At 46.0% G+C, this 26,119-nt stretch overlaps 1 protein-coding gene across 1 annotated transcript; it reads left to right on the top strand.

Annotated features, from left to right (window-relative positions):
- Positions 1–43: 43 nt before the first annotated feature.
- LOC137282762 (mannose-6-phosphate isomerase-like) lies at positions 44–24,507 on the top strand. The gene is made up of 8 exons (XM_067814548.1): positions 44–71; positions 2,061–2,188; positions 9,313–9,513; positions 14,126–14,267; positions 15,094–15,279; positions 15,693–15,866; positions 16,419–16,630; positions 23,347–24,507. The coding sequence occupies exons 1-8, from the start codon at positions 53–55 to the stop codon at positions 23,560–23,562; spliced, it is 1,278 nt and encodes a 425-aa protein (XP_067670649.1). The 5' UTR covers positions 44–52; the 3' UTR covers positions 23,563–24,507.
- The last annotated feature ends 1,612 nt before the right edge of the window (positions 24,508–26,119 follow it).

The raw sequence follows: 26,119 nt of genomic DNA, 5'->3' as shown, positions 1-26,119 counted from the left end.
AGCATTTAAATATTTTCGTAAATAAATTGAGAACTCTGTATAAGCAGCCAACATGGCAGATAATCCGCAAGGTGCATGTTCTTGTGTTTTTTTCATAAAATTCTTTCTGCGGCTCCCAACCATATCATCTCAGAATGTTGTTCGAAGTATTCAGACTAGTTTTGCTTGGAATGCATGACAGGAAATGTTATGCGTTATATCAATCATGTACTTGTTACTGTCACGGACTATTTAGAAGTGTTGTTGATGACTGTACTGTAGTGGTGTAGACATGGAGTCAGAATGTCCTTGACGTGTTGCACCAGACATGGAACACAATCTGTGACGGTAATCATGTCACCGTGACTGACCAAGTGTTGTCTTTGATGTGGATGTGATCGCCCGTCACGGCACGACACAGAGCGAGATTTGATTCTCATCGATGATGGTGTCACATAGTTGATTGAAGCACCCTGAAAATGTATCCAATCATGACGTATCATAAATACGTACTCCCCTCTCTTTGCGCTGTGGGTGAAAGGGTTTTGTGCTAAACTCTGCCACATGTGCTTTAAGCCATAACATTTGCCAACAACAACAGTAAATACTGTGAAGCTAAGCTATATTTCTTTGGTTCCTCTACTGATTCCCATACCAACAAAAAATATACTGGTGTTTCCTATCTTTGCTTTACTTACGGATATCAGCTGAAAACATAATATGAACAGTTCTTTTCGTACGAATGCTTGTTGTTTTTAAATGAAGAGACTCCGCCTCTAACATCTGCATCTATCAACTGCTCGATCCATCAGGTGTACTACCGCTCTTGAGCTCGATGAAAAACAAGGTCGTCCGCCGCTGAGTTGTCTAGTCATCTCCCATTCTCGTGGCATAACAAGGATGTAATGTTATTAAGTGTAAGGAAGGGGAATCATGTTATGATTTTTGTCAAACTAGTAAAAACTCACAATCATTCACAGATTTGGGCCTCTTCCTAGTTACCGGTCAGTGATGTAGACAACCGCTAAGTATCATGCTTTGGCGATCTCGGCAGAAAACATGTTTACCACAGGAATAGGAAACCCAAAGAATAGGAGATGGTCCTATACCTTTACTGTTCACCTGCAGTGAATGTTACTGCCCTGTAGTTACTACCCGGACACCACCTTCGGAACTTCTCTGTGTTCAGTATGTCACAATATTCAGTTGCATAAAATTTGCAAACTTTTTCTGATAATTTTGCTTTGAAACACATTGCACACTATCTATAGATACATACATTTATGCAAGCAGTTCATTCTATGCAGTTGATTCCTGTTGTTATCTTTGCACATATTAATTTGTATTAATACAAGTACAAACGTTTTTGTAAGAAACCGTGAAATGACAATTTTATTCTAGTTCACTGTTTACAACATGAACCAGTACAGCCCCCAACTAGAAAAATATCTTTCTCATTGGTGATGCATGTGATTTTATACTGATCCCAAAGTCACATGCACCAAGGGACTAATGAAATCTTTCCAACTTGAGTTCAATCCTTCGGTGTGATTTTTCACATCCTTCCAAATCTGGCAAGACATATAACTGAACTGGTGCAGAAGTAGAATGTATATAGATTAGCGTTGGGCCCCCTGACAAATCCGGCATATTCGCCACCAGTCATTGTGAAGTCTACAGCCCCAGTGTCTGACTCTATCTTTCATAGTGACTTTCACTGAAGTTATCATTTGTGACACCACATTGAATTAAAAACAGTATTCACCAACATGATGCTCAGTAAATTCACCTACAGGCTTAAGTTAAATATATTTGCCAGTGTTACAATTCATACTTATAAGTAAAACATTCACTTTTAAATATCATGAACAGTGTGCACACAGGCTTTTGTGTTTATGCTTACGTAGTTGCCAAAAGATATTCAGCACAGTTATCCAAACCAAAACCCTGTTCACCATATGATAAACAAACCAAGAAACTGTATTTCAGATGTGGGCTTGTTTGGGTGTATTGAAATATAAACACAGGTCATATTGTTTGATTTGCCAATATGCTTATGTTTATGATGCTATTTTCCACAGTGTTTTTGCTGAAGTGTGATGTACAGAAGTATGCTTGGGGTAAAGTTGGTGCAGAGAGTGAGGTGGCCAAGCTGTGTCAAAGCGTGAACCCCAATTTTCAAATTGAGGAAAACACTCCATATGCTGAGGTAAAACAACATTGATCATCCACAGCAATAGTATGCATATTTTAATCTGCTGAACGTCCTTGCTTTTGTCTTTTCTCATGCCTGTGAATGTACATGTCTTCGTGCCTCTCTTCAGTCAAACCAGAATATCAAACCAAGAAAGTAATGAATCCTCCCAAGATATTAATTTAAAACAGCTGTGGTCTGTGTGATCACAAAATTTGTAATAAATTAATGTTATTTTACAAAATATGTGGAATTTGAACGATATGTTATTAATGTACAAGATCAAATAGTTTTACACACAATATCAAGATCAGATACTTGGTTGATGCATGTCATATCTGAGTTGTGTAGACTGGTACTCATTATACCTATCACTTGATTGTCTGGTCCAGACTAATTATTTACAGACAGCTGTCATATAGCTAGAACTATTCCGATTGGAGTGTTAGGCAAGAAACATACAGATTCTTTTTCATAGAGATCCTCCTTGGGGTACTTATAAGCATTTAAATGTTCTTTAAATTCTCGCGACAGTTGTAACTATATTTTTTCAATAAAATATATACAAAACAAAAAACATCGTTTTTGTCTTGTGAGACCACCCCTACAGGGCCCCTGGCCCCGCGACAGCCAAGAGCAGGTAACTCTTCAGACTATAGCCTCCAGCAAAACACTTCCTTTTCTGTCGCCCGCCTATGCAGACGTGCTTCAGCGTTCACAGAATTTCTTGCTTACCAAAGACAAAGACAAGTACTAAGATGAGTACCTCAGAGGCTCAAACTGTATGTATGGTTTCTTTATTAGCCGCATGGGCGCATTAGGAATCATTTTTTACAGTTTACTTGTCAAACTGTTGTAACTTTTGCCGTCCCTGTTGGTAGCCACGTGGTTAGCATAATGGTGGAAGGCAAACCTTTTTTCCCACCAAAACGTTTTAGTTTTATGGCGGTCTTTTTTAAAAAAGTAAGCTTGTGTAGCTATGCTTTTATGTACTTTATTCATGTTATCTCCATATTTACTACTATTTTTATAAAATATGTTGTAAACTATGGTGTCGTGGCACTTAGCTTTTACCTTAACTATGTACGTAGTTTTAGTTTTAGCGTTGCGCCCATGCGTGTCTTGTTTTATTGTTGTTTATTATGCAACACTAGGAGGTTATTTGTTGCCTTGCAGTTTAAATCCTGCTCAACATGCAAATCCTCCATTCCGGCTAAAGACCTTCATGATGTATGTCTAAGATGCCTAGTGGAATGTCATCACGACGATCAGTCTTGTGATGTGTGCACGGGGTTTACCCCTCAGACCAGAAAGTCTAGACACGCGGACTTCTTGTTCTATTCCAACCTACTGAAGGCAGGGGGGGATATCTGGGCTCAGGACCCTCCATCTAAGCGCTCCCACAAAAAGATAGGCGCAGCTTCTTCTTCGGAGGGGTCGGTTAAGAAGGCCAGGGTGTCTAGGGACCCTTCCCCTTCTTCTGCCGTTGTATCCTCAGCACCTACCCCTACTTCGCAAGCACCATTAATCTCTGTTGATTCAATTAATGCCGTGTTTCAGCAACAGATGTCTTCGGTACAATCAATGATAGATTCGGCGCTGTCTGGTTTCCGAAAGGAACTGGACGCCCAATCTTCATTGAGCAGCCATGGTGCTTCAGTAAGAGAGTAAATAGGAGGGAGGCCGCGGCCCGGGCTTAGGCTCAGAGAACGCTCCTCCCTCTGGGCAGCCGTCCTGCGCTTCGGGCGTTCAGGCGGATGTGCCTAGGGCAGTCGACCCCAGCTTGTCCCGTGGGGCAACGACGCCCGGTGTCGGCGGCTTGACTGCGGTCAGCGCGCCTAGTGCCACGGTGGGCAGGCAGCCTAGTGCAGCCTAGTGCAGCCTAGTGCTGCCCAGCCGCTGGGGGCATCGACATCCTATCCATTTCCTGGGCTCTCGGGTCACCCTCCGGTGGGGGGCTTGCCCCAGTTGCCCAGGCGACCTAGTTCGGGCTCTGGCAGGGGCGAACCTAGCGGCTCGGTCCTTCCTAGTCTCTCTGCTCCTTCGAGTTCCGTCTCGGTAGCGCCCTCGACAGGTTCGCTTTACGGTGAAGGTTCCCTGTCTGAGGAGCGTGAGGAGATGGATATCGAGGAGGAGGGGATTGGGGAGGAGTGCGAGTCGGAGGTCACGTACTCGTTCGGTTCGTCCCTCAGACAGGTTAGAGAGAAAATTGCCGAGGTCTTATCTCAGGTTTCTATTGATGTGTCGGAGCCCGACCCCTTGGAGTTTCGGCTCCCCGGGGAGGCGTTCGCACCTACTAAGGTCGCCGAGGCGAGGTTGCGCCTGCTCCCATCGCTGGTCGGGGAGGTAGTGAATCCACTCCTTTCGGGTACCCGGTCGCGCTTCGATCTCCCGGAGATTAGCCGCCGGTATCAGCTGAATGAGGATTCGCTCTTTGAACCACTGGTGGTGGACGAGTGTGTGTACGCCTCGGTCACCCTGGAGGGGTCCTCCTCCTCTTCCTTGGCCTCAGCCAGGCAGGGCCGGCAGCTGCCGCCCTTCTCCACGGCCGCTCCAGCGCTGAGGTCCGCCTATCGTTCCTTTGAGGAGCAATATAGGTGTGCGGCCCAGCAGCTGAGACTAGTTGTCCATTAGGCTTACCTTTCTGCTTTGCAGGGGCAGCTGTTGGATCATGGGAGCGCTGCTGACGACTCTCCGTCGGCAGTGTTGGGCCGGCAGCTTACGGACGTGCACTGTCATCTGGCGAGGGACAGCATTAGGTGCTGTGCTAGCCAGATGATGGAGGCCGTCATGGGGTTGCATCGGCTATGGCTATCCGTAGCCAGGTACTCTCCCGCTACCCAGCAGGCACTCCTGGCTCTGCCCTACAGGTTGGGATCTTCCCTCTTCCCTGGGGCACTACAGGTTGTGCGGGAGGCCGCGGAGGCTGTTAGCACTTTCAAGGACTCTAAGCCCTTATTAGAGCAATCCTCCTCGTCTCGCCAACGGCCTCCCACTCTTGCTTCAGCTTACCCTTCGGCGCCAGCGAAGGAAGGTGCTAAGTGGACTGCTCCGCTGCAGCACAAACGAAGCAAGAGGGCGAAAGGCAAAGGCAAGGGGCCTGCGTTGCAGCAGTCGCAGCAACAGCAGCCTTTTCGTGGCACAGGGAAGCCTGCCCCGGCTTCCCGTTAAATATTTGCCCAGAGCCTTTGGTGTCCCCCACACAAGCAGGCGGAGAACTGCCGAATGTGGGGGTACATTGCCTTGCGCCAGAAGTCCCTGTAGGCGGCAGGCTGTCACTATTCCTTTCGGAATGGCAGGCAGCCACTTCAAATCCCTGGGTCCTGTCCACAGTCAGGGATGGCCATATGCCACAGTGGAAGCAAGACCCTCCACGCTTCTCAGGGATTCGGCACATGCCGGTGCCGTTCTCCCGGGAAAAAAGCAGAGGTCCTCCGTGCCGAGGTCCAGTCGTTACTGGACAAGGCTGCCATCGAGGTGGTTCCGGAAGGTCAGCAAGAAGACGGGTTTTATTCCACGTACTTCCTTGTGACCAAGAAGGACGGAGGGTTCAGACCTATCTTGAATCTCAAGGGGCTGAACAAGTTCATAGAGGTTCCGTCCTTCAGGATGGAGACACTGCGGTCAGTGATATCTTCCGTGGAGACTGAGGATTGGCTCACATCAATCGATCTCAAGGACGCTTACCTCCATGTTCCGATACACTCCGAGTTCAAGAAATACCTTCGGTTTTCGTTCGACGGGAAGTGTTATCAGTTTCAGGTTCTACCCTTCGGCATCTCCACAGCGCCGAGGGTGTTCACCAAACTTATGTTGATTCCGGCTCAGCTAGCCAGGTCACAGGGCAGGTGTTGTCATCCGTACCTGGACGATTGGCTTTTGAGGGCCCTCGGGCTCCTGTTATCACACGATGCCACACACCATGTGATGGACATCCTGTTGGCTGGATCAACAATCTCAAGAAAGCAGACCTGACCCCCACGCAGGATCTGGTGTTCTTGGGGGCATGGTTTAATACGGCTCGGGGAATTGTTCCCCGAGCCCCAGACCGCATCGTCAAAGTTCAGAGAAATGTTTTTCAGTTTCTCGAGTTCCCCAGGGCCACAGCAAGAACTTGGCTTCATTTGCTGGGCACTATGGCGGCTACAGTGGACGTGGTCTGGCGTGCGAGGTTGACGATGCGACCCATTCAACAGGCGTTAGCCCAGTTGTGGTCCCATTCGGAGAGCTACGAGACTGTTCTCGAGACTCCCGCTTGGTTGATTCCTCACCTGCAGTGGTGGACGGAAGTTGGAAATCTGTCCAGGGGGATCCCCTTAGAGACACTGACACCTTCCCTCTCGATTCAGACGGACGCCTCCCTCACAGGCTGGGGGGGGGGGCGTCCTGGGCGAACTATTGGTCTCGGGCCGTTGGGCTGTGGACGAAGTTACCCTACACATCAATGTGTTGGAATTGAGAGCAGTCCGCCGGGTGTTCGAGAGCTTCGTGGAGTCAGTGCGGGGTCAAGTGGTTCGCCTAGAGATGGACAACCAGACCGCTATGGCGTATATCCTGAAGCAAGGCGGCACAGTGTCTCCGTCCCTCCTTCAGGAGGCGTGGCAGTTTCTGCTGTGGTGCGACCAGTTCGACATTCGGGTACTCCCCTTTTTTCTCCCGGGCATTGACAACATCCGCGCAGATGTGCTATCGAGACGTATACTAGCCCCACACAAGTGGATGCTGCATTGGGGGATATTCGGGATTATTTCCCAGTTGTTCGGGTCGTTCCAGGTAGATCTGTTTGCCTCTGGGGCGACGAATCAGATTCCTGTGTTTTGCTCAAGGATACCAGATCCAAGAGCGATAAGCCAACAACGCCTTTCTGCTCGATTGGACAGACAGAGTGCTGTGGGGTTCCCACCAGTTCCTCTGATCTCAAGAGTCTTCTTGCAGCTGACCGCACAACCGGCTCGGCTACTTGTGCTTCTAGCACCGCTTTGGTCGGCTCAAAGCGGGTTTCCGGTAATTCTCAGGTTTCTGGCTCAGTCTCCTGTACTATTACCCTTTCGACCGGACTTACTATCCCAGAACGGAGCGCCACACCCCAATCCCAGGATTCAGTGGGTGGCTTGGCCGCTGTCCGGAGTCGCCTCCATGCGAGAGGAATTCCTGCACCAGTTGCAGACACAATTCTGGCTTCGCAGAGGGATTCAACGAAAGTTCAATACGAGGATAGATGGGCCTGTTATGCGCGTTGGTGTGTCGACAGGGGGATTCTCAATCCCTTTTCTGCAGATCTAGTATCTGTGTTGGAGTTTCTGCTATCTAAACTGGAAGCCGGTCTGGCCGCTTCTACAGTTAGAGGTTACTCCACGGCAATCTCTGCCTTCCACATTCCTGTCGATGGTGCATTATTGGGGCAGCACCCTTTAGTTCAGCGCTTTCTTGCAGGCGTGGACAGAATCCGTCCGTCTGTCCGGCGGATTAGTCCCCCGTGGGACTTGCCAGTCGTTCTTGATTGGCTGTCCGGTCCTCTTTTTCACAACCTGTCGGCTCTGTCCCTCCAGCTGTTGACATGGAAGACTGCTTTTCTTGTGGCGGTAACCTCTGGCAGGCAGGTAGGCGACATACACGCTATGTCCGCCAACCCTGAATTAACGGTGTTTCACAAAGACAGAGTGAGCATTCGATTGCCAGATACTTACCGTCCTAAGAGAGATAGCACCTTTCACGTTACGGCGCCTATTGAGCTTCCCGCTTTCACGCAGCCTTCGCCGCCCGGTACCTCTCTTCGACGTGCTCACGTCTTAGATGTCCGTAAGACCCTTAAGGCTTATATCGGCTTAATCAATTGTTCTGCTGTTATGGTGGCGGCAAGGCTGGCCTTCCGGCGAACAAGCAGACCATATCTAGGTGGCTTGTCTCTGCCATTTGTATGGGATACACCTCGAAAGGTCGTACGCCCCCTGAGGGTTTGAAAGCTCATTCGGTTAGGGCTGTGGCGACGTCTAAGGCATATGCGTCTGCCTTGCCCATTGAGGAGATCTGCTCCGCGGCTATTTGGAGCTGACCGAGCACGTTCATCCGTCATTACCAGTTAGACAGACTGTCAAGCGAGCGTGCTCGGTTTGGCCAGTCAGTTCTCACCAGTGGGCAGGGCACGAGTGAGCCGATTGAGCTACCCTTGCATTTGACGAACGATCATTTGACGAACGATCATTTGACATTGTAGCTGCAACAAGTAGACTGGTGGTGGTGTCTTACTGTATACTTTCCATCTTTTATCCCGGTGGTGGGCTCTATTATGGTGGTGGTATTTTTTGCTTTACCGGTCTAGACTGTTTCAGGTCTTCCCTAGCACCTTGGCCAGTGCACGAGAATGGACCCTGATATATCGGTCGCCTGTCTCGACTCCCGTTTTTTTGTAAAAAAAAAGGGGGGGGAGGCATTTTTTATAAGCACCCTACGACTTTCTCATAGAAATGTAGGGTTAGACGTTAGACCGTGTAATAGCCTGGCCCTGGTCCGCACCCCTGCCGCAAGGCATAGAAGGTCACGTGACCAGGTAAGTTTGATTCCTTGTTACTTTCAGTTAAACGTAATAAAGGTTATCATCTTATGTCAGGTTTATGAGTAGACAGAATGCCTCTCCCTAAGATCAGTCTTTAGGAGTCTGTCTTATGCTTATAAGTACCCCCAGGAGGATCTCTATGAAAAAGAATCGAACAAACCTGTAGAGGTTGCAGATTCTTTGAATAGAGTCCTCCTTCGGGTACGGCCACCCACCTCCCCACATTCTGTCTGTATTGCTAACAGAACGGAAGTGTTTTGCTGGAGGCTATAGTCTGAAGAGTTACCTGCTCTTGGCTGTCACGGGGCCAGGGGCCCTGTAGGGGTGGTCTCACAAGACAAAAATGATGTTTTTTGTTTTGTATATATTTTATTGAAAAAATATAGTTACAACTGTCGCGAGAATTTAAAGAACATTTAAATGCTTATAAGTACCCCAAGGAGGACTCTATTCAAAGAATCTGCAACCTCTACAGGTTTGTTCGAATCTCCCCTCAAATGATTATGTTTGACTGTTGCTGTTCCCATTTTCATCATTAAAGATGAATACACACTCCGATAATGAGACTGATTATATTTTGTTCCAGCTATGGATGGGGACACATCCGAATGGACCCTCCAAAGTTTCCATTCCAGGAAAACCAGAGGAGGAGCTATCAGAATGGATAAAGAGAAATCCAGACAAGCTTGGGTCAGAGGTCAAGTCGTACTTCAAGGAGACACTACCATTCTTGTTTAAAGTTCTGTCAGTCAGGACATCCCTGTCCATACAAGCCCATCCTAATCTGGTGAGTATATGTCAGGGTTGCTATTCTCGTGGATATTTTCCGTGGCAGTTATTTAGACTATATATGTCATAAGAGTTTTTCATCTGCTGAGCATATTTCACAAGAGGTTTTCTCATGTGTGTGTATATATATATATATTTAAACTTATCCTATCTCACGTTAAGCAGCTCTCTTCTTACTGTTTGATCATGTGTGGAAACATGCTATGAGCTAAGCTGAATAAAATCTTATTGGCCTCTGACCACCTGACCTTTGCCCCCACCTTGAGGTCAGCACCTCATCTCTGTGCTCGTGATGCATGCTTCGATGTTCACGTGACGATCTGTGCTTGTCATTCTCTTTCTTGTCACTATGGCATGTGGACATGTTTTTCACTGGTAAGTTTGATTTAGGAGATAAACATCATGTGTTGGCCAATTTCCGGGTGTTATTGAGTATTTGAAGCACGGGAATGTTCCATTTGAAACCTCAGCCGGAACATTCCCGTGCTTCAAATACTCAATAGCACCCCGAAATTGGCCAACATGACGCTGGAGGTTTCAAATGGAACATTCCCGTGCTTCAAATACTCAATAACACCCGGAAATTGGCCAACACATGATGTTTATCGACATTGTAAACACAAAAGTAAACCAAAGGGTTTTACTGTCTGCACTCGTTTACATCGAATACGGATACAGCAGTGAAGTGTCATCAGCTGGCCGTTTCAGCTGGTTCCCATGGTAGCATCTGGAGTTGCTCATTTGTGACGTCATTCTAACTTTACGTCACAATATGATTTGAATGACGTCACCACTGTTGATGACACAACAAAACAATCGTTTACGTGTCAATACGCGGTGAATAGTCTTTCAGTTTCCAGGAATCTAATACCATTTAATCATGTTTTTCAACCAATCAGATTACAGAACACAGTGACTTTTGGTTTACAATATTCTTTTAAGAAGATGGGTAGATCTAATTGCAGTATTTTGAAGAAATGGAAACATTGCAGCAACTGTAACAGCAACATTTCTGTGGCTTAGCCGCAAGTGGTCACATCGCTGTTCTTTTTTATGAACCTGGATGACAACGCCTTTTCAGAGTATCGTCAAGATGCTAGTTGGCGTTGAGCAGACAGAGATCATTGGAGGTCAGATGAGGGTCCATCTACATCAAAACTGCCGAAGACATAGTGTCAGAAGAAGTTGGTGGCATGTCGATCTTCGTCTGAATCTCCATATGAAATGTTTTGGAAGAAGCCTCAGACTCCTAGCTTTGCAAGAATCTTCAGCGTTTGTTTAGGCCTGGTGCCTCTAGTCCTGTATGCGGAGGAAGGCTCATCTCCACCTCAAGTGGTAGCTTTATCGTTGTATGATGTCCCATCTCATTCTACTTCACTGGTGGCACAGCTTCCCCAAATTCAATCTATAGTAGGGTGCTATGCGCCGCCTGATGCAATGCCTGTATAACTTTCAAGAGGCAAGTTTGGCACATTCTACTTCAGTGGTTTAGTCCACTTTTACCTCTCATGCGTTTTCTAAGTCCGGTGCTTCGACGCTCTCTCATCATCTTCACATGGACCTGTTGAGTCAAGGACAAACTTTTTTCTGCCAGTATGGCGCTTTCCTCTGAAGCTATATTTATGATTTGCCAAGTGCACGATGTCAGACCACCTCTGGTTCCCAATATGACACTTGCTCTCACAGCGCTGCTTGCTTCTAGTTTGGCACTTACTCATAGCGCTCATACTTCTCTGCATCACAGCATCGTAGGTTCGGCACTTCCTCACACCCTTCCTGGTTTGGTGCCTGATCATAGTGCATTTGGTTTGGTGCTATCACATGCCCTGTCTGCTTCGTTGGTAATTCACAACACACCAGGTGGTTCGGTACTTCCTCATAGTATGAGCTCTCCTTTACAGCATGCCTGGTTCAACGCTTCACCCACATATCAGCATGGGATCTTCGCACATATGACTTACATGAGTGGTCACTCACAGTGTGCCTGGGGTGCCGATTGCTCACATTTGATTCGGTGTGCTCTCACAGTGTGTCTGGGGTGCCGATTGCTCACATTTGATTCGGTGTGCTCTCACAGTGTGTCTGGGGTGCCGATTGCTCACATTTGATTGGGTGTGCTCTCACAGTGTGTTCGGGGGTTCCGATTGCTCACATTTGATTGGGTGTGCTCTCACAGTGTGTCTGGGGTGCCGATTGCTCACATTCGATTCGATGTGCTCTCACAGTGTGTCTGGGGTGCCGATTGCTCACATTCGATTCGGTGTGCTCTCACAGTGTGTCTGGGGTGCCGATTGCTCACATTTGATTGGGTGTGCTCTCACAGTGTGTCTGGGGTGCCGATTGCTCACATTTGATTGGGTGTGCTCTCACAGTGTGTCTGGGGTGCCGATTGCTCACATTTGATTCGATGTGCTCTCACAGTGTGTCTGGGGTGCCGATTGCTCACATTTGATTGGGTGTGCTCTCACAGTGTGTCTGGGGTGCCGATTGCTCACATTTGATTCGATGTGCTCTCACAGTGTGTCTGGGGTGCCGATTGCTCACATTTGATTGGGTGTGCTCTCACAGTGTGTCTGGGGTGCCGATTGCTCACATTTGATTGGGTGTGCTCTCACAGTGTGTCTGGGGTGCCGATTGCTCACATTTGATTGGGTGTGCTCTCACAGTGTGTCTGGGGTGCCGATTGCTCACATTTGATTCGATGTGCTCTCACAGTGTGTTTGAGGTGCCGATTGCTCACATTTGATTCGATGTGCTCTCACAGTGTGTCTGGGTGCCGATTGCTCACATTTGATTCGATGTGCTCTCACAGTGTGTTTGAGGTGCCGATTGCTCACATTTGATTCGGTGTGCTCTCACAGTGTGTCTGGGTGCCGATTGCTCACATTTGATTCGGTGTGCTCTCACAGTGTGTCTGAGGTGCCGATTGCTCACATTTGATTCGGTGTGCTCTCACAGTGTGTCTGAGGTGCCGATTGCTCACATTTGATTCGGTGTGCTCTCACAGTGTGTCTGGGTGCCGATTGCTCACATTTGATTCGGTGTGCTCTCACAGTGTGTCTGGGTGCCGATTGCTCACATTTGATTCGGTGTGCTCTCACAGTGTGTTTGAGGTGCCGATTGCTCACATTTGATTCGGTGTGCTCTCACAGTGTGTCTGGGTGCCGATTGCTCACATTTGATTGGGTGTGCTCTCACAGTGTGTCTGGGGTGCCGATTGCTCACATTTGATTGGGTGTGCTCTCACAGTGTGTCTGGGGTGCCGATTGCTCACATTTGATTGGGTGTGCTCTCACAGTGTGTCTGGGGTGCCGATTGCTCACATTTGATTGGGTGTGCTCTCACAGTGTGTCTGGGGTGCCGATTGCTCACATTTGATTCGGTGTGCTCTCACAGTGTGTCTGGGGTGCCGATTGCTCACATTTGATTCGGTGTGCTCTCACAGTGTGTCTGGGGTGCCGATTGCTCACATTTGATTCGGTGTGCTCTCACAGTGTGTCTGGGGTGCCGATTGCTCACATTTGATTGGGTGTGCTCTCACAGTGTGTCTGGGTGCCGATTGCTCACATTTGATTCGGTGTGCTCTCACAGTGCATGGACTTCATCATTGTCGGTAATTTATGTGTCACTTTCTACTGCCTCAGTGTTTGTTTCCTGTGCAACTTTGGCTCCTGGTATTCCAGTACCTTCCCTTGCGTCGCTCACTCCTTCTCAAATGATGGCATCAGCAGTGACAGTGTCACCCTTGATGAGTTTTGCCATTCCCCCGCGTGATCTTGGGTTAGCTTGTGTTATCTTACCAGTTACAACAGTTCCTGCAACAACCAGACCTATATGGGACTGGCCAGATCACAGGGGTCCCCTGATAAATCGTAGGGCAGGGGGTCAGGCTTTACTTGCCAAACTGCAACCTTTTGTTTATCAAAAGTTGCGGCTGAAAACCACATTAATTCAAGAGAACCCACACTCCTTAGAGTTTTTGTGCTGTGTAAGCCAAGGGGTTTTCTGGAAGCAACCCATCACAAGTGTTGAATTAACATATCGGGAGTCAGTGCTTCTCCTGGCCTTATTGTGTTTGCGTACTCACATTCACAGAGTTGTCTCCTGCCAACTGTGTGACACTGCATAACATGCAAGCAGCACAAGCACAGAGATGATTGACAGGTGCCGATGTCAGGGTGGGGGCAGAGGTCAGGTGGTCAGAGGCCAGTAAGATTTGATTCAACCTAGCTGATAACACGTTTCCACACATGGTCATAGAAGAAGAGGAGAGCTGCTTAACATGAGATAGGATGAGTATATAATTATACAATTTATGGTTAAAATTTCCAAATATATATGTACCTTTACGTTTGTTGTCTGGTGTGTATTGCACTAAGTTGATGGGTCAGTGCATGCTGTACAAGTTACAATCACATTACAAGACTGACAGGCAGGCGGATCGATGGGGCTCTGCATGTGTCTTTGTTAGCTTCCACTAGCATTTGCAGTAGTCATTATCTGAGGTGGTCTGCAGGTTCGAGGAGTGATTTTCACAATGGATTTCACTACAACATCCTGTGGAGGGCCACACTATTTAATGTCAAACCTGGTTGTGTTTGCTGTTCCAGGTTCTGGCCGAGGTGTTACACAAAGAGAACCCTAAGGTGTACAAAGACAGCAACCACAAGCCCGAGATGGCCATAGCTCTCACTCCGTTTCAGGGACTGTGTGGCTTTAGACCCATCAAGGAGGTGGCCAGATTTATAGAGGGTCAGTAGCATCTGATTCAAGGGGACCTTGAAGGATGGAGGACATCCTCACTTCTGTAACATTCTCATTAAGATACGGGCAACATTTCCAGTCAGTACGAAGCAGGGGACAGTGAGGTAGCCTAGTCGTGAAAGCGTTCATTCGGCATGCCGAAGACCCGGGTACCATTCCCCACATGTTAGCAATGTGTGTAGCCCCCGTTTCCAGTTTCCCTTGATGTGATATTACTGGAATATTGCTGAAAGTGGCATAAAACTAAGCTTACTGACTCATTCAGGTGCCTAACCTTATGAACATTTTACAGCCTTTCCATGTAAGGTCACGTTAGGTGAACATTCTAATCAGCAAGCATGTAGTTCCTATTAATGCAAAGAACTGAAGTCATCTTTTTAAGAAAAATTCATTTGGCTCACATCAGAACGCTGGCATCCTTCACTTGACTGAACTGTTTTGTACTATCTTCAGTCTTTGGTGCTTAACAGATCTTCATGCAGAGAAGAGTATGAAATAGAATCTGTAAATACTGGTGTACAAGGTTGCCATAGTGATGGTTAAAAAATCAGTGGAGGACTAATGCAGTGATGCTGACATCAGACCATCAGACCAGGCTGTCAGAAGAAATGTCGAGAAATTTTATAAAGTCGTAAAGTTATTGCCTTGTCACACAAGGGTTCTGTGGATGGATGGATGGATGGATGGATGGATGGATGGATGGATGGATGGAGCAAAACAGCTACTTGCTACTGGTGCTCCAGCTATGATATTGCTGGAATGTTGCAGGAAGTGACATACTTATATCTTCACTCGCTTGTTTCCCTTTTTTCAGAGATTGATGAGTTCCGCGAGGCCATCGGCAACCACAATGCAGTGAAGCTGGTGTCAGCTAGCAACTGCATGGACATGCCGCTACACCGCGAGGCGATGAAGCTGTGTTTCACTGGACTCATGAACAGAGAAGCAGCCATCATCGACAAACAACTGAAGAACCTTGTGGCCAGAGTTGAAGACATGAGTGAGTCCATCATCATGTAACACGGGTTATCACTATGGCAACACTGAATCCAGCACAAGGACACCATTTAGTCTGTTACCAGTACAACACAGAGGTTACCGCAGTGGGAAAAAATCCACCTCTAGAACATAACTGGGTCCATGAAAACTTATTCATTATCGCTATAACACTGAGTTCCTTGATGCTGAAGTTGGTTACTGGGACATCACTGAGTTTATCACCATGACAACATTGAGTCCTTCACTAGGCCAACATTGTGTTGCTGTTTCTAAAAGTCATTTTTCTCTATTCAAGTACATGTCGTGATGAATCAGCAGCTGATGGTAGGGAGCTTGCTTCAAACCATAAATGTTTTGTGTCTAATGTTGCAACTATATCTCATCTGTATTACGTTTGTGTAATTTATATTACAGAATCTAATGGAAAAGACACGTCACATTTGGAAGGCGATGTGCTGTTAAAGTTAAACCACGAGTTTCCAGGGGACCGTGGCGGCTTCGCAATCTACTTTCTGAACGTGATAACACTGCAGCCCGGAGAGGCCATGTTCCTTGAGGCAAACTTGCCACATGCATATCTGTCTGGAGGTGAGTTGTCTCCCTTCCCTTTCTACACTCTTGTTACCAGCAGTCACAGCTCTGGTAGGTGGTCAAAACCCTGCACAGAGTTGAACTCATGTGACAGATATGTAAACAAACAACTGATGATTTGTCAGCATGCTGATTACACTCTTCCGTGTTCATCAGTTTTAATTTATGTTTCATTTCAGCTGTCATTTAAATAGTTCATAGAGATTGCAATTGAGAAGTTGGATGAATTTTTGTTAGTCCACAGTCTCAAAATATTCTGGCTAAACAATTGTAATTTAGTCATGGAAACAGTAGATTAATTAGAAACAAGTCTTGAAAACACAGATCCCAGTACATTTTGGTTTGGATGAGAAACGATGATGATGCTTCCATACTGATGGGCGTGACATTACTGGGAGGATGACAAAAAGTGTTGTCTACTGTGGTGGAAACTTAGTTCTGTTTCTAATTAGGTTTTGTTTTTAGAAAGTTGCTGTAGACTCAAGATGAAGTATTGACTTCAGCCAGTGCCGATAGTACTCATCAGTGGAATTTTTGTTTCCTCTGCAGATTGCATGGAGTGTATGGCTTGCTCCGACAATGTTGTGAGAGCTGGTCTGACAGTCAAGTTTGTGGACGTGCATACTCTGTGTGAGATGTTAAACTACACGGGGCAGGCGGCAGCTAAGACCAAGTTCAAGGGCATTGAGGACCGTGGTGGAGATGTAGCTGTTACTGTCTTTAGGCCGTTCGTTCGGGACTTTGCGGTTACAAGATTTGAGGTTAGAGAATTTGAAGAAAAGCCTTTGTTTGATCACGAAGTTTGATCACTAAATTTCATTATCATGGAAAATAATAGACGTAAAATCACATTCACCCAAGTATTACATCCCCTCCCATGCACCTTGTCAGCTGACTGCCATGATACTTCACTCTCTCCCTATTGCCCGACGAGGGCAGCTGGAGCCACCCAGGGTCGGTCCCATATACGGCGATAAGTATTTAATTCTTTTGGGTTTTTTTAACTAAATTTGTGTTGTATGAGGTTTTTGGCTTGTATATATATGTTATTATTATACAATGATAATAATAACAATAATAGATGTACTCGCAAGTTGAGGTGCAGACTTCAGAATATATTCCAATCAGATGGGGAATTTTCCAGGGGGACTCCTTTAGTCCTTTGCATTTCTGTCTGTCTCTAAATCCAGAGTTTTCTGCTCAATAGGGAGGAGGGTTACCATCCCGGGCCTCCTCAGCACGGATCCCCAACACCTCTTACTCATCTCCTCTACATGGATTACATCGAGCTCCTTGCCAAAGGAGAAACCAATTTGAAAGAACAGGTTCTCCTTGTCGAGTCCTTCTCTAATGATATTGGCATGACATTTGGACTCGACAAATGTAATACTCTTCATTTGAAACGTGGCAAGGTAACTAATGATGGATCGGTCAAGTTACAAGGGGGAGGAGTTATTGAGCATCTCGTGGAAGATCAGGCCTACACCTATCCTGCAATGCAAGTTCGAGACAAGCTCCAGAATGCCCAGATTCAAGATAAACTTCGGGCCGAGTATAAATCTCATTTAAAGAAAATCTGGAGCTCTGAGCTAAATGCTCGAAACAAAGTCAAAGCCACCAATACTTTTGCTGTGCCAGTCCTCTCCTATTCCTTTGGAGTAGTTGATTGGACAAAACAAGACATCCAGGGTCTTGACCACCTGACCAGAAGGATCATGTCAGATAACAGAGCACACCACCCTCTTTCCTCTCTTAATCATTTATATATGCCTATCAATTCGGGAGGACAGGGTTTGATTATTGTGGAAGCTCAAGATAGAATTTTATTGTGTACTTTTGCACACATTTATTTATCGGATGATCCTCTGGTGATGCACATCAAGACTCACGATGAAAGCAAGGAATTCCACAGCTATTTTAAGCGTGCCAAGGGTGTTGGACACAATCTGAAATTTGAGGTTGATTTTGTTGATGGCGATGTACTGCTGGACGGTACAGTGATGGGAGCAAACCAGGTGAAGTCCTTCACCAAGTCTGCTCAGAGTCGGTCCTTTGTGGAGAAGCTGTCTGAGAAGCTACTGCACCGAGTGTACATGCAGTGTGTGGAACAGAACAGCAATCCAACCGACTCCTTTGCCTGGATGAAGTCGGCGGTCTCAAATGTGAAACTTCCCACTCGCAATCGCCAGAGTGTTATTCTTAAAGAAAATATCAATATGAAATGTTGTCTTTGCAATGAATTCACAGAGACTGTCCAACACCTTGTCAGTGGATGCCCTTCCTTGGCACAAACAGCATATCTTAAAAGACATGATGGCATGGCTTGCTGCTTTTACTATCGTCTCCGCCATGCCTGTGGCTTTGACCCCGAGGTCCATCCATGGTACGACCCTGAACATGTCCAGGGCGTCCTGGAAAATGATGCTTTCAAACTTCTCTGGAATAGGCTAATATACAGCCTGAGACAAATTCCAGCCAACAAACCTGATCTTGTCCTTTTTGATAAAGTCAATGAAATTATTTATATTATAGAATTTTCAAGATTCAGGAAAAGCATGATAAATATGCGGACCTCGCCTTTGAAATGTCTCGACTGCATCCCAAGTACATTGTCATCAGGCTCCACATTGTTCTCGTTGCCCTTGGTTTGGTACCTTCTGATCTCTTGGCGCAGGTCAGGAGAGTGCACGGGTTCTCCACCGGGAGCACAGCCCTTCTGACAATCTGGGTAATGCAGAAGGCTGCAGCCTCCATATTCTCCAGAAAGTTCTTGGTGGGTTCGACTAGGCAGTGTTTCCTGGGAGAAGTCCCATTCGCTGTCTGGGCTGCATGTTGAGGGGGCGAGGGCCCTGAGCTGATGATGAGCTTGACCAGCCTGACTGTGCCAGGATCACCCAAAGCCTCTCTGCTGCATATCAATCTTAATCTGTATAAAATAATAATAATAATAATGGACCTGCATTTACTTTACCGGCATGTGAACCTTTATGTTGTGCTCATACTTGTAAATTTTGTATTAATTTGTCTGAAGCAGAATTCTTATTATATTTACGGTCTGTTCACAGACATGCTAGAGATAAATGTCGGCTCACATTAGCCATGGCTAAATCTGGTGAAATGAAATCGGGTAACCGTTCAATTAATGATGCTGAGATTCATTCCAGTGATATGCCAGCCATATCTCCAAGGTTGTGTTCAGGGTCAGGAGACCCCATAGAAGAACATCAAATTTTTTTGACGAGTCTCTGTTGATGATACGGAGTGAAGACATCAGTCACATGTCGACTGCAACCTCGGGCATCGTAGACAACTCTTCAACACAGTCGTCAATGCACGCACCGCATGCATTCGACGCTGGGGCCTTCATGCAACAATTCACAACGCATATGATTAATCTTATGGAGCGACAGTTGGCGGAAGAAATACGACTGCACTCATCAACGATGTCGACTGTGAGTCAGCGAGAGCATTCATCTAGACCTGCACTCATGTCTGAAGAAGAGGTGCACACATGCACGCACGCACGCATGCACACGTACAAGCATGCACTCCAGAAGATCCAGGTCCCGGTCATCTGGTCGCAGTACAGAAAAGGATACACCCACGCCAAGTGAGTGCACTCGCCCGAGTAGTAATACTCAGGTGAGTGACGTCATGAGCTCACGTGAGTGCACTCATGGATGGACTCGTCAAGAGAGAAGGTCACTTTCAGTCTTCCATATTCATAGAAGACGCCGTATGCAGTTATCCTCCCCTTCGGACCTAGACTCACACAGTCGCAATCTATGAATGAATGAATTATAGGATGAAGGAGGAAGACATGCGTTGCCGGTGATAGCTCCAATATTTACGATTTCTGAGAAAGTTATCAACGGCATTGAAGCCAGCATCCAAGTTTCAACAACAACATATGCCACCTTTCAACGCTCGTCACTTCCCTCTTCACCATGTGGAGCCCTCCATCAGAGCACCAGATGTAGACGAGGCATTCTAGATCATCAACAGTCCCCGCAACGATCTTACAAGATAGAAGACATTCGGATGGGCTCGACTTAGACTCTCATCTCAAATTCGGCAATCCTGCAAACGAGGAAGACTCAATGTTCTGTCGACTTTCGTCACTCAGAAAAAGGATCAGCAGTTTACGTCCAAACACCTCATCTCAACTACTGCAGGACTAAATCTACTCACTCGACAAAATTGAAGAGGTAGCAAGGATGATTGCCCAAGACTTTAGAGAAGTCATGATGATTAAGTCCATCGACACCTTGACAACAGTGCTCAAGCAGACAAGTCAGCATTACACTAACAAGTCCAAGTTCTCCCGAATCCAGAGAACAAGAGGTAAGAATACCAAGAATACCAGAGTGCCCAGGAGAGAAACATTGAAGATCAGGGTCGGAATGTCTTCAGTTCGACTGGAAGAAGCGAGGAATTCTCCACAATGAATACATCATGAAGATTCTTCGAGATGATTGCAACACGCCACTGCAAACTACACCTCCGATCACATGAGATGACAGTATAATCGTCGGGGAAAAATTCTGACACATCTACCTGGAAGACAGTTTGTCTACATCAGCTTCAAGCGGCGGAAGTGTTTTCACACGCTTTACTCATCTAGACACGTGTTCGCCAAACAGCATGGTTATGAACAAGCCTAAATGCTAGGAAGGGTTTCACCGTTTGAACAAGATTTCACGATGATCAGTTATCTGCTACACCACTGGTCGACAGCATTGAGAGACAAGTTATTAATGATCTACATGGACAACTCAACAGTAGCTTTTTACATAAAGAAACAAGGGTCAACGATATCACTATCTCTACTACACCTAACATTTCAACTGTTCAACTTAGTCGACTGTCTGAATCTTCAGGTAAAAGCATGTCACATACCAGGAGCCTGCAAAGTCATGGCAGACGCCCTATCTCGTCCTCTTCGTCCATCTCCAACAGAATGGATGCTGCATTGGGAAGTGTTTCAACTAATCAGTCAAGTTTTCGGAGCACCACAAATAGACCTATTTGCAACAAGATTCAACAAACAGACAACAACCTTTGTATCACCAGTACCAGATACCTTAGCCTAGGCAACGGACGCTCTCAGCATTCCATGGGAAGGACTCAACGTGTAGGCGTTTCCCCCTCCAGTACTGTTACCAAAAGTCATCTAGAAAATCAGACAAGCGAAGATGTCACAACTGATTTTGGTCGCGCCCTACTGGCCAGTGAAAGATTGGTTTCCAACACTTATAGAAGAGCTCAGACAACCAACACTACAAATACCAGAGTGGAAGAATCTTCTCATCCACCCCCACACAAAGCAGGTGCACGGCCAGCCATCTGTATTTCGTCTTCACGTATGGACCGTATCAAGACTTGTTTAAAACACAGAGGATATTCAGCGAGAGCAGTGAAAGCAGTCACCTTAGCCTTACGGAAATCCACTCGCACACTTTATGACGACAAGTGGAAACATTTTGAGGCCTACGCCAGGAAAAAGGCATTTTCGGTGAACAAGGCGACTCATCCTCAAATAGCAGATTATTTATGCTATTTATGTCATTCTAAGGGTCTGAAAGGTTCTACGTTATCTATATACTTAGCAGCTCTCAGCTCAGTTGTCACCATGGGAACAGGGACCAAGCTGACTAAAGTACCAGAGCTTCTTGCCCTACTACGTTTGTTCAAGTTGGAAGATCAACAACACAGATTTAGAGCTCCAGCGTGGGACCTAAATATTGTAATCCAACATCTTACAAGTGATGCGTATGAAGCACTTGATCAGACTTCAATTGAAATGTTGACTCAAAAGACACTATTTTACTTGCCCTGGCTACACCTGCAAGAATTCAGAAATTAATGCTCTAGACTTTATTTGAACGAAGTTTGATACAAGTCACCAAGAAACAGCTCATTTGGGTCTAAGATGGGATTTCATAGCTAAGAATCAACTACCAGGTCAACCGGATATACCGGCCTTGTCTTAATCTCAGGACCTCACGATACACAAGATTTATCATTATGTCCAGTCAGAGCATTGAAGATATACGTTGCATGTACCAAGTCTAGAAGGCAACGTTTCAAGCGACTGTTTATCTCTCTATCCACTGAGACACCTACGGAAGTATCCCGCAACACTATCCAAGTGTAGATCAGAGCTGTTATATTGAGAGCCTATAAAGCAGCAGGATTGGAACCTCTGTGAGCCTCCAACCCACACGACATCAGAGCCTTGACCTCTGCACCAGGGCTACATGTGAATTGCTCGCTATCAACTATAATGGAGAGCTGCATTTGGAAGTCAAACACAGTGTTTACCAACCATTATCTACGAGACATAGCCACAGAGGACGTATCTGGCATTCATCAGTTTGGGCCACTTGTTGTTGCTCAGCAACTAACAGTTCCCGGACAACGCTGACTTAACTCACCGCTTTATCACGTGACTTGTGGAAGCCAGACGCTCTGCAGAGTTTTTTGGTGAAAAGTCTATACGCATGTCTTGAACAGATTAGCATGAGTGATTAGAACCTTGTATTCATTAGGAAGATATTTGAACATGAAGAAAGGTTTCAGCTAGTCTCGATATATCTTGACATTTATTTGCATCAGAAACTAGCAGGACGCTAACTACTTTTGATGTCATCATGTGCCAGTCAACAAAGCCTTCTATGGAAGACAAGTTTGACTGGATGTGATTCCCCCCCAAATCTACAATGAATATGAGAAGAACAGGACTGAATTATCGCTGTTACAAGTTCCCATTAGTGGGCAAAATTATTGGCCTTAATTTGGAACAGACCACACAATCCAGCATGGTGTGCTCTACCACCGTTTCCGTCGGATTCTGTAAGGAATTAAGCATGAGCCAGGATAAGGAAAAATATGTAATTTTCTGAATAAAATTGATATTTTATACGTATCCTGACTCATGACGAAAGCCGTCCCAGCCGCCCCTCACAGACATGCTGAATTCTCGTGTCAGCCGATTATAGGAGAGAGTGAAGTATCATGGCAGTCAGCTGACCATGTGCATGGAAGGGGAGGTAATACATGGGTGAGTGTGAATTTTACGTCCGCTTCTCTTAGAAGGGAACTTCAAGGGATGTTAGGTGTTCCATTACCTTCACCAGGAAGGGGAGATAAGCAATTAAGCATGAGTCAGGATAAGTATAAATATCAATTTTATTCAGAAAATGACATATTTGCAAAGGTTTTCACTTACATAGTATTGAGGACCTACCAAGCCCTTGTAGCAACAGTTAAGTGTTGGTCTGGTGATCTAGGCCTTTTTAATAATCGTAGCTACACCCTGAGTAACTATTGTACACTTAATAGGTTTTACTCCAAGGAGAATAACTGATCATTTGGTCGATCTCATTTACATCAGCGATTATCAATATCATCAAAATATTCAACTTGTATCCACAGTTCCAACACCTCACTAACTCATGTAAATGTTTCGGTGTAGATTCCAAGCGGAGTGAACAAGGTGAGAATGGCCCCACTGAAGAGTGCCAGTATATGTATCGTCATTGAAGGATCAGGGGAGGCAACCAACGCAACACTTTCTTCTCCTGTACCTCTACAACGAGGATCAGTGTTCTTCTTCTCGGCAGAGGAGGAAGTCTTTGTCAATGTTAACTCAGATGGCATGCTTCTGTTTCGGGCATACGCAGGGGTTTGATCAGTGTGAACACAGACACACTAAGAGTTTGTGGAACAGAGACAGAAACAAATTGTAGAACAAAGTCCCAGTATTTATTTTTGTTATTAGAAACGTTGGACAGGAGTAGAACTCGGCTAGGGAACACAATGCTGCACATACATCATAACATCCATGGCACATGCTTATAACAAACATGCTTATAACAAACATGCTTATAACAAACATGCTTATAACAAACTCATGAGTATGACTAACTCAGTTTTCTCCCAGCCATTGAATATTATAATCAAAATGTGTATAACAAATGCTGGTTTCACTGAACTAAAGTTGAGCATCAGATCAGGTTCATTATGACCACTATTTTTATGTAGAAGAATTGATTCATACTGTTTATTGTTTAAAGAAATAATGGTTAAAATCCTTGATGATTGGATAAGACTTGGATATTGGTTATATATCCTTTATGTTTCGGGGGTATGGGAATATGGGTTGTAGCATCTAGGGTATATGTGGTGTATCAGGGGGGTATGGGAATATGGGTTGTAGCATCCAGGGTATATGTGGTGTATCAGGGGGGTATGGGAATATGGGTTGTAGCATCTAGGGTATATGTGGTGTATCAGGGGGGTATGGGAATATGGGTTGTAGTATCTAGGGTATATGTGGTGTATCAGGGGGGTATGGGAATATGGGTTGTAGCATCTAGGGTATATGTGGTGTATCAGGGGGGTATGGGAATATGGGTTGTAGCATCCAGGGTATATGTGGTGTATCAGGGGGGTATGGGAATATGGGTTGTAGCATCTAGGGTATATGTGGTGTATCAGGGGGGTATGGGAATATGGGTTGTAGCATCCAGGGTATATGTGGTGTATCAGGGGGGTATGGGAATATGGGTTGTAGCATCTAGGGTATATGTGGTGTATCAGGGGGGTATGGGAATATGGGTTGTAGCATCCAGGGTATATGTGGTGTATCAGGGGGGTATGGGAATATGGGTTGTAGTATCTAGGGTATATGTGGTGTATCAGGGGGTATGGGAATATGGGTTGTAGCATCCAGGGTATATGTGGTGTATCAGGGGGGTATGGGAATATGGGTTGTAGCATCTAGGGTATATGTGGTGTATCAGGGGGGTATGGGAATATGGGTTGTAGCATCTAGGGTATATGTGGTGTATCAGGGGGGTATGGGAATATGGGTTGTAGTATCTAGGGTATATGTGGTGTATCAGGGGGTATGGGAATATGGGTTGTAGTATCTAGGGTATATGTGGTGTATCAGGGGGGTATGGGAATATGGGTTGTAGCATCTAGGGTATATGTGGTGTATCAGGGGGGTATGGGAATATGGGTTGTAGCATCTAGGGTATATGTGGTGTATCAGGGGGGTATGGGAATATGGGTTGTAGCATCTAGGGTATATGTGGTGTATCAGGGGGGTATGGGAATATGGGTTGTAGCATCTACGGTATATGTGGTGTATCAGGGGGGTATGGGAATATGGGTTGTAGCATCTAGGGTATATGTGGTGTATCAGGGGGTATGGGAATATGGGTTGTAGCATCTAGGGTATATGTGGTGTATCAGGGGGGTATGGGAATATGGGTTGTAGCATCTAGGGTATATGTGGTGTATCAGGGGGGTATGGGAATATGGGTTGTAGCATCTAGGGTATATGTGGTGTATCAGGGGGGTATGGGAATATGGGTTGTAGCATCTAGGGTATATGTGGTGTATCAGGGGGGTATGGGAATATGGGTTGTAGCATCTAGGGTATATGTGGTGTATCAGGGGGGTATGGGAATATGGGTTGTAGTATCTAGGGTATATGTGGTGTATCAGGGGGGTATGGGAATATGGGTTGTAGCATCTAGGGTATATGTGGTGTATCAGGGGGGTATGGGAATATGGGTTGTAGCATCTAGGGTATATGTGGTGTATCAGGGGGGTATGGGAATATGGGTTGTAGCATCTAGGGTATATGTGGTGTATCAGGGGGGTATGGGAATATGGGTTGTAGCATCTAGGGTATATGTGGTGTATCAGGGGGGTATGGGAATATGGGTTGTAGCATCTAGGGTATATGTGGTGTATCAGGGGGGTATGGGAATATGGGTTGTAGTATCTAGGGTATATGTGGTGTATCAGGGGGGTATGGGAATATGGGTTGTAGCATCTAGGGTATATGTGGTGTATCAGGGGGGTATGGGAATATGGGTTGTAGCATCCAGGGTATATGTGGTGTATCAGGGGGGTATGGGAATATGGGTTGTAGTATCTAGGGTATATGTGGTGTATCAGGGGGGTATGGGAATATGGGTTGTAGCATCTAGGGTATATGTGGTGTATCAGGGGGGTATGGGAATATGGGTTGTAGCATCCAGGGTATATGTGGTGTATCAGGGGGGTATGGGAATATGGGTTGTAGTATCTAGGGTATATGTGGTGTATCAGGGGGGTATGGGAATATGGGTTGTAGTATCTAGGGTATATGTGGTGTATCAGGGGGGTATGGGAATATGGGTTGTAGCATCCAGGGTATATGTGGTGTATCAGGGGGGTATGGGAATATG

Source organism: Haliotis asinina, chromosome 4, assembly GCF_037392515.1.
Source record: "Haliotis asinina isolate JCU_RB_2024 chromosome 4, JCU_Hal_asi_v2, whole genome shotgun sequence".
NCBI lineage: Eukaryota > Metazoa > Mollusca > Gastropoda > Lepetellida > Haliotidae > Haliotis > Haliotis asinina.
The sequence above is the reverse complement of the archived record's forward strand: the minus strand, read 5'-3'. Positions and strand labels throughout refer to the sequence as shown.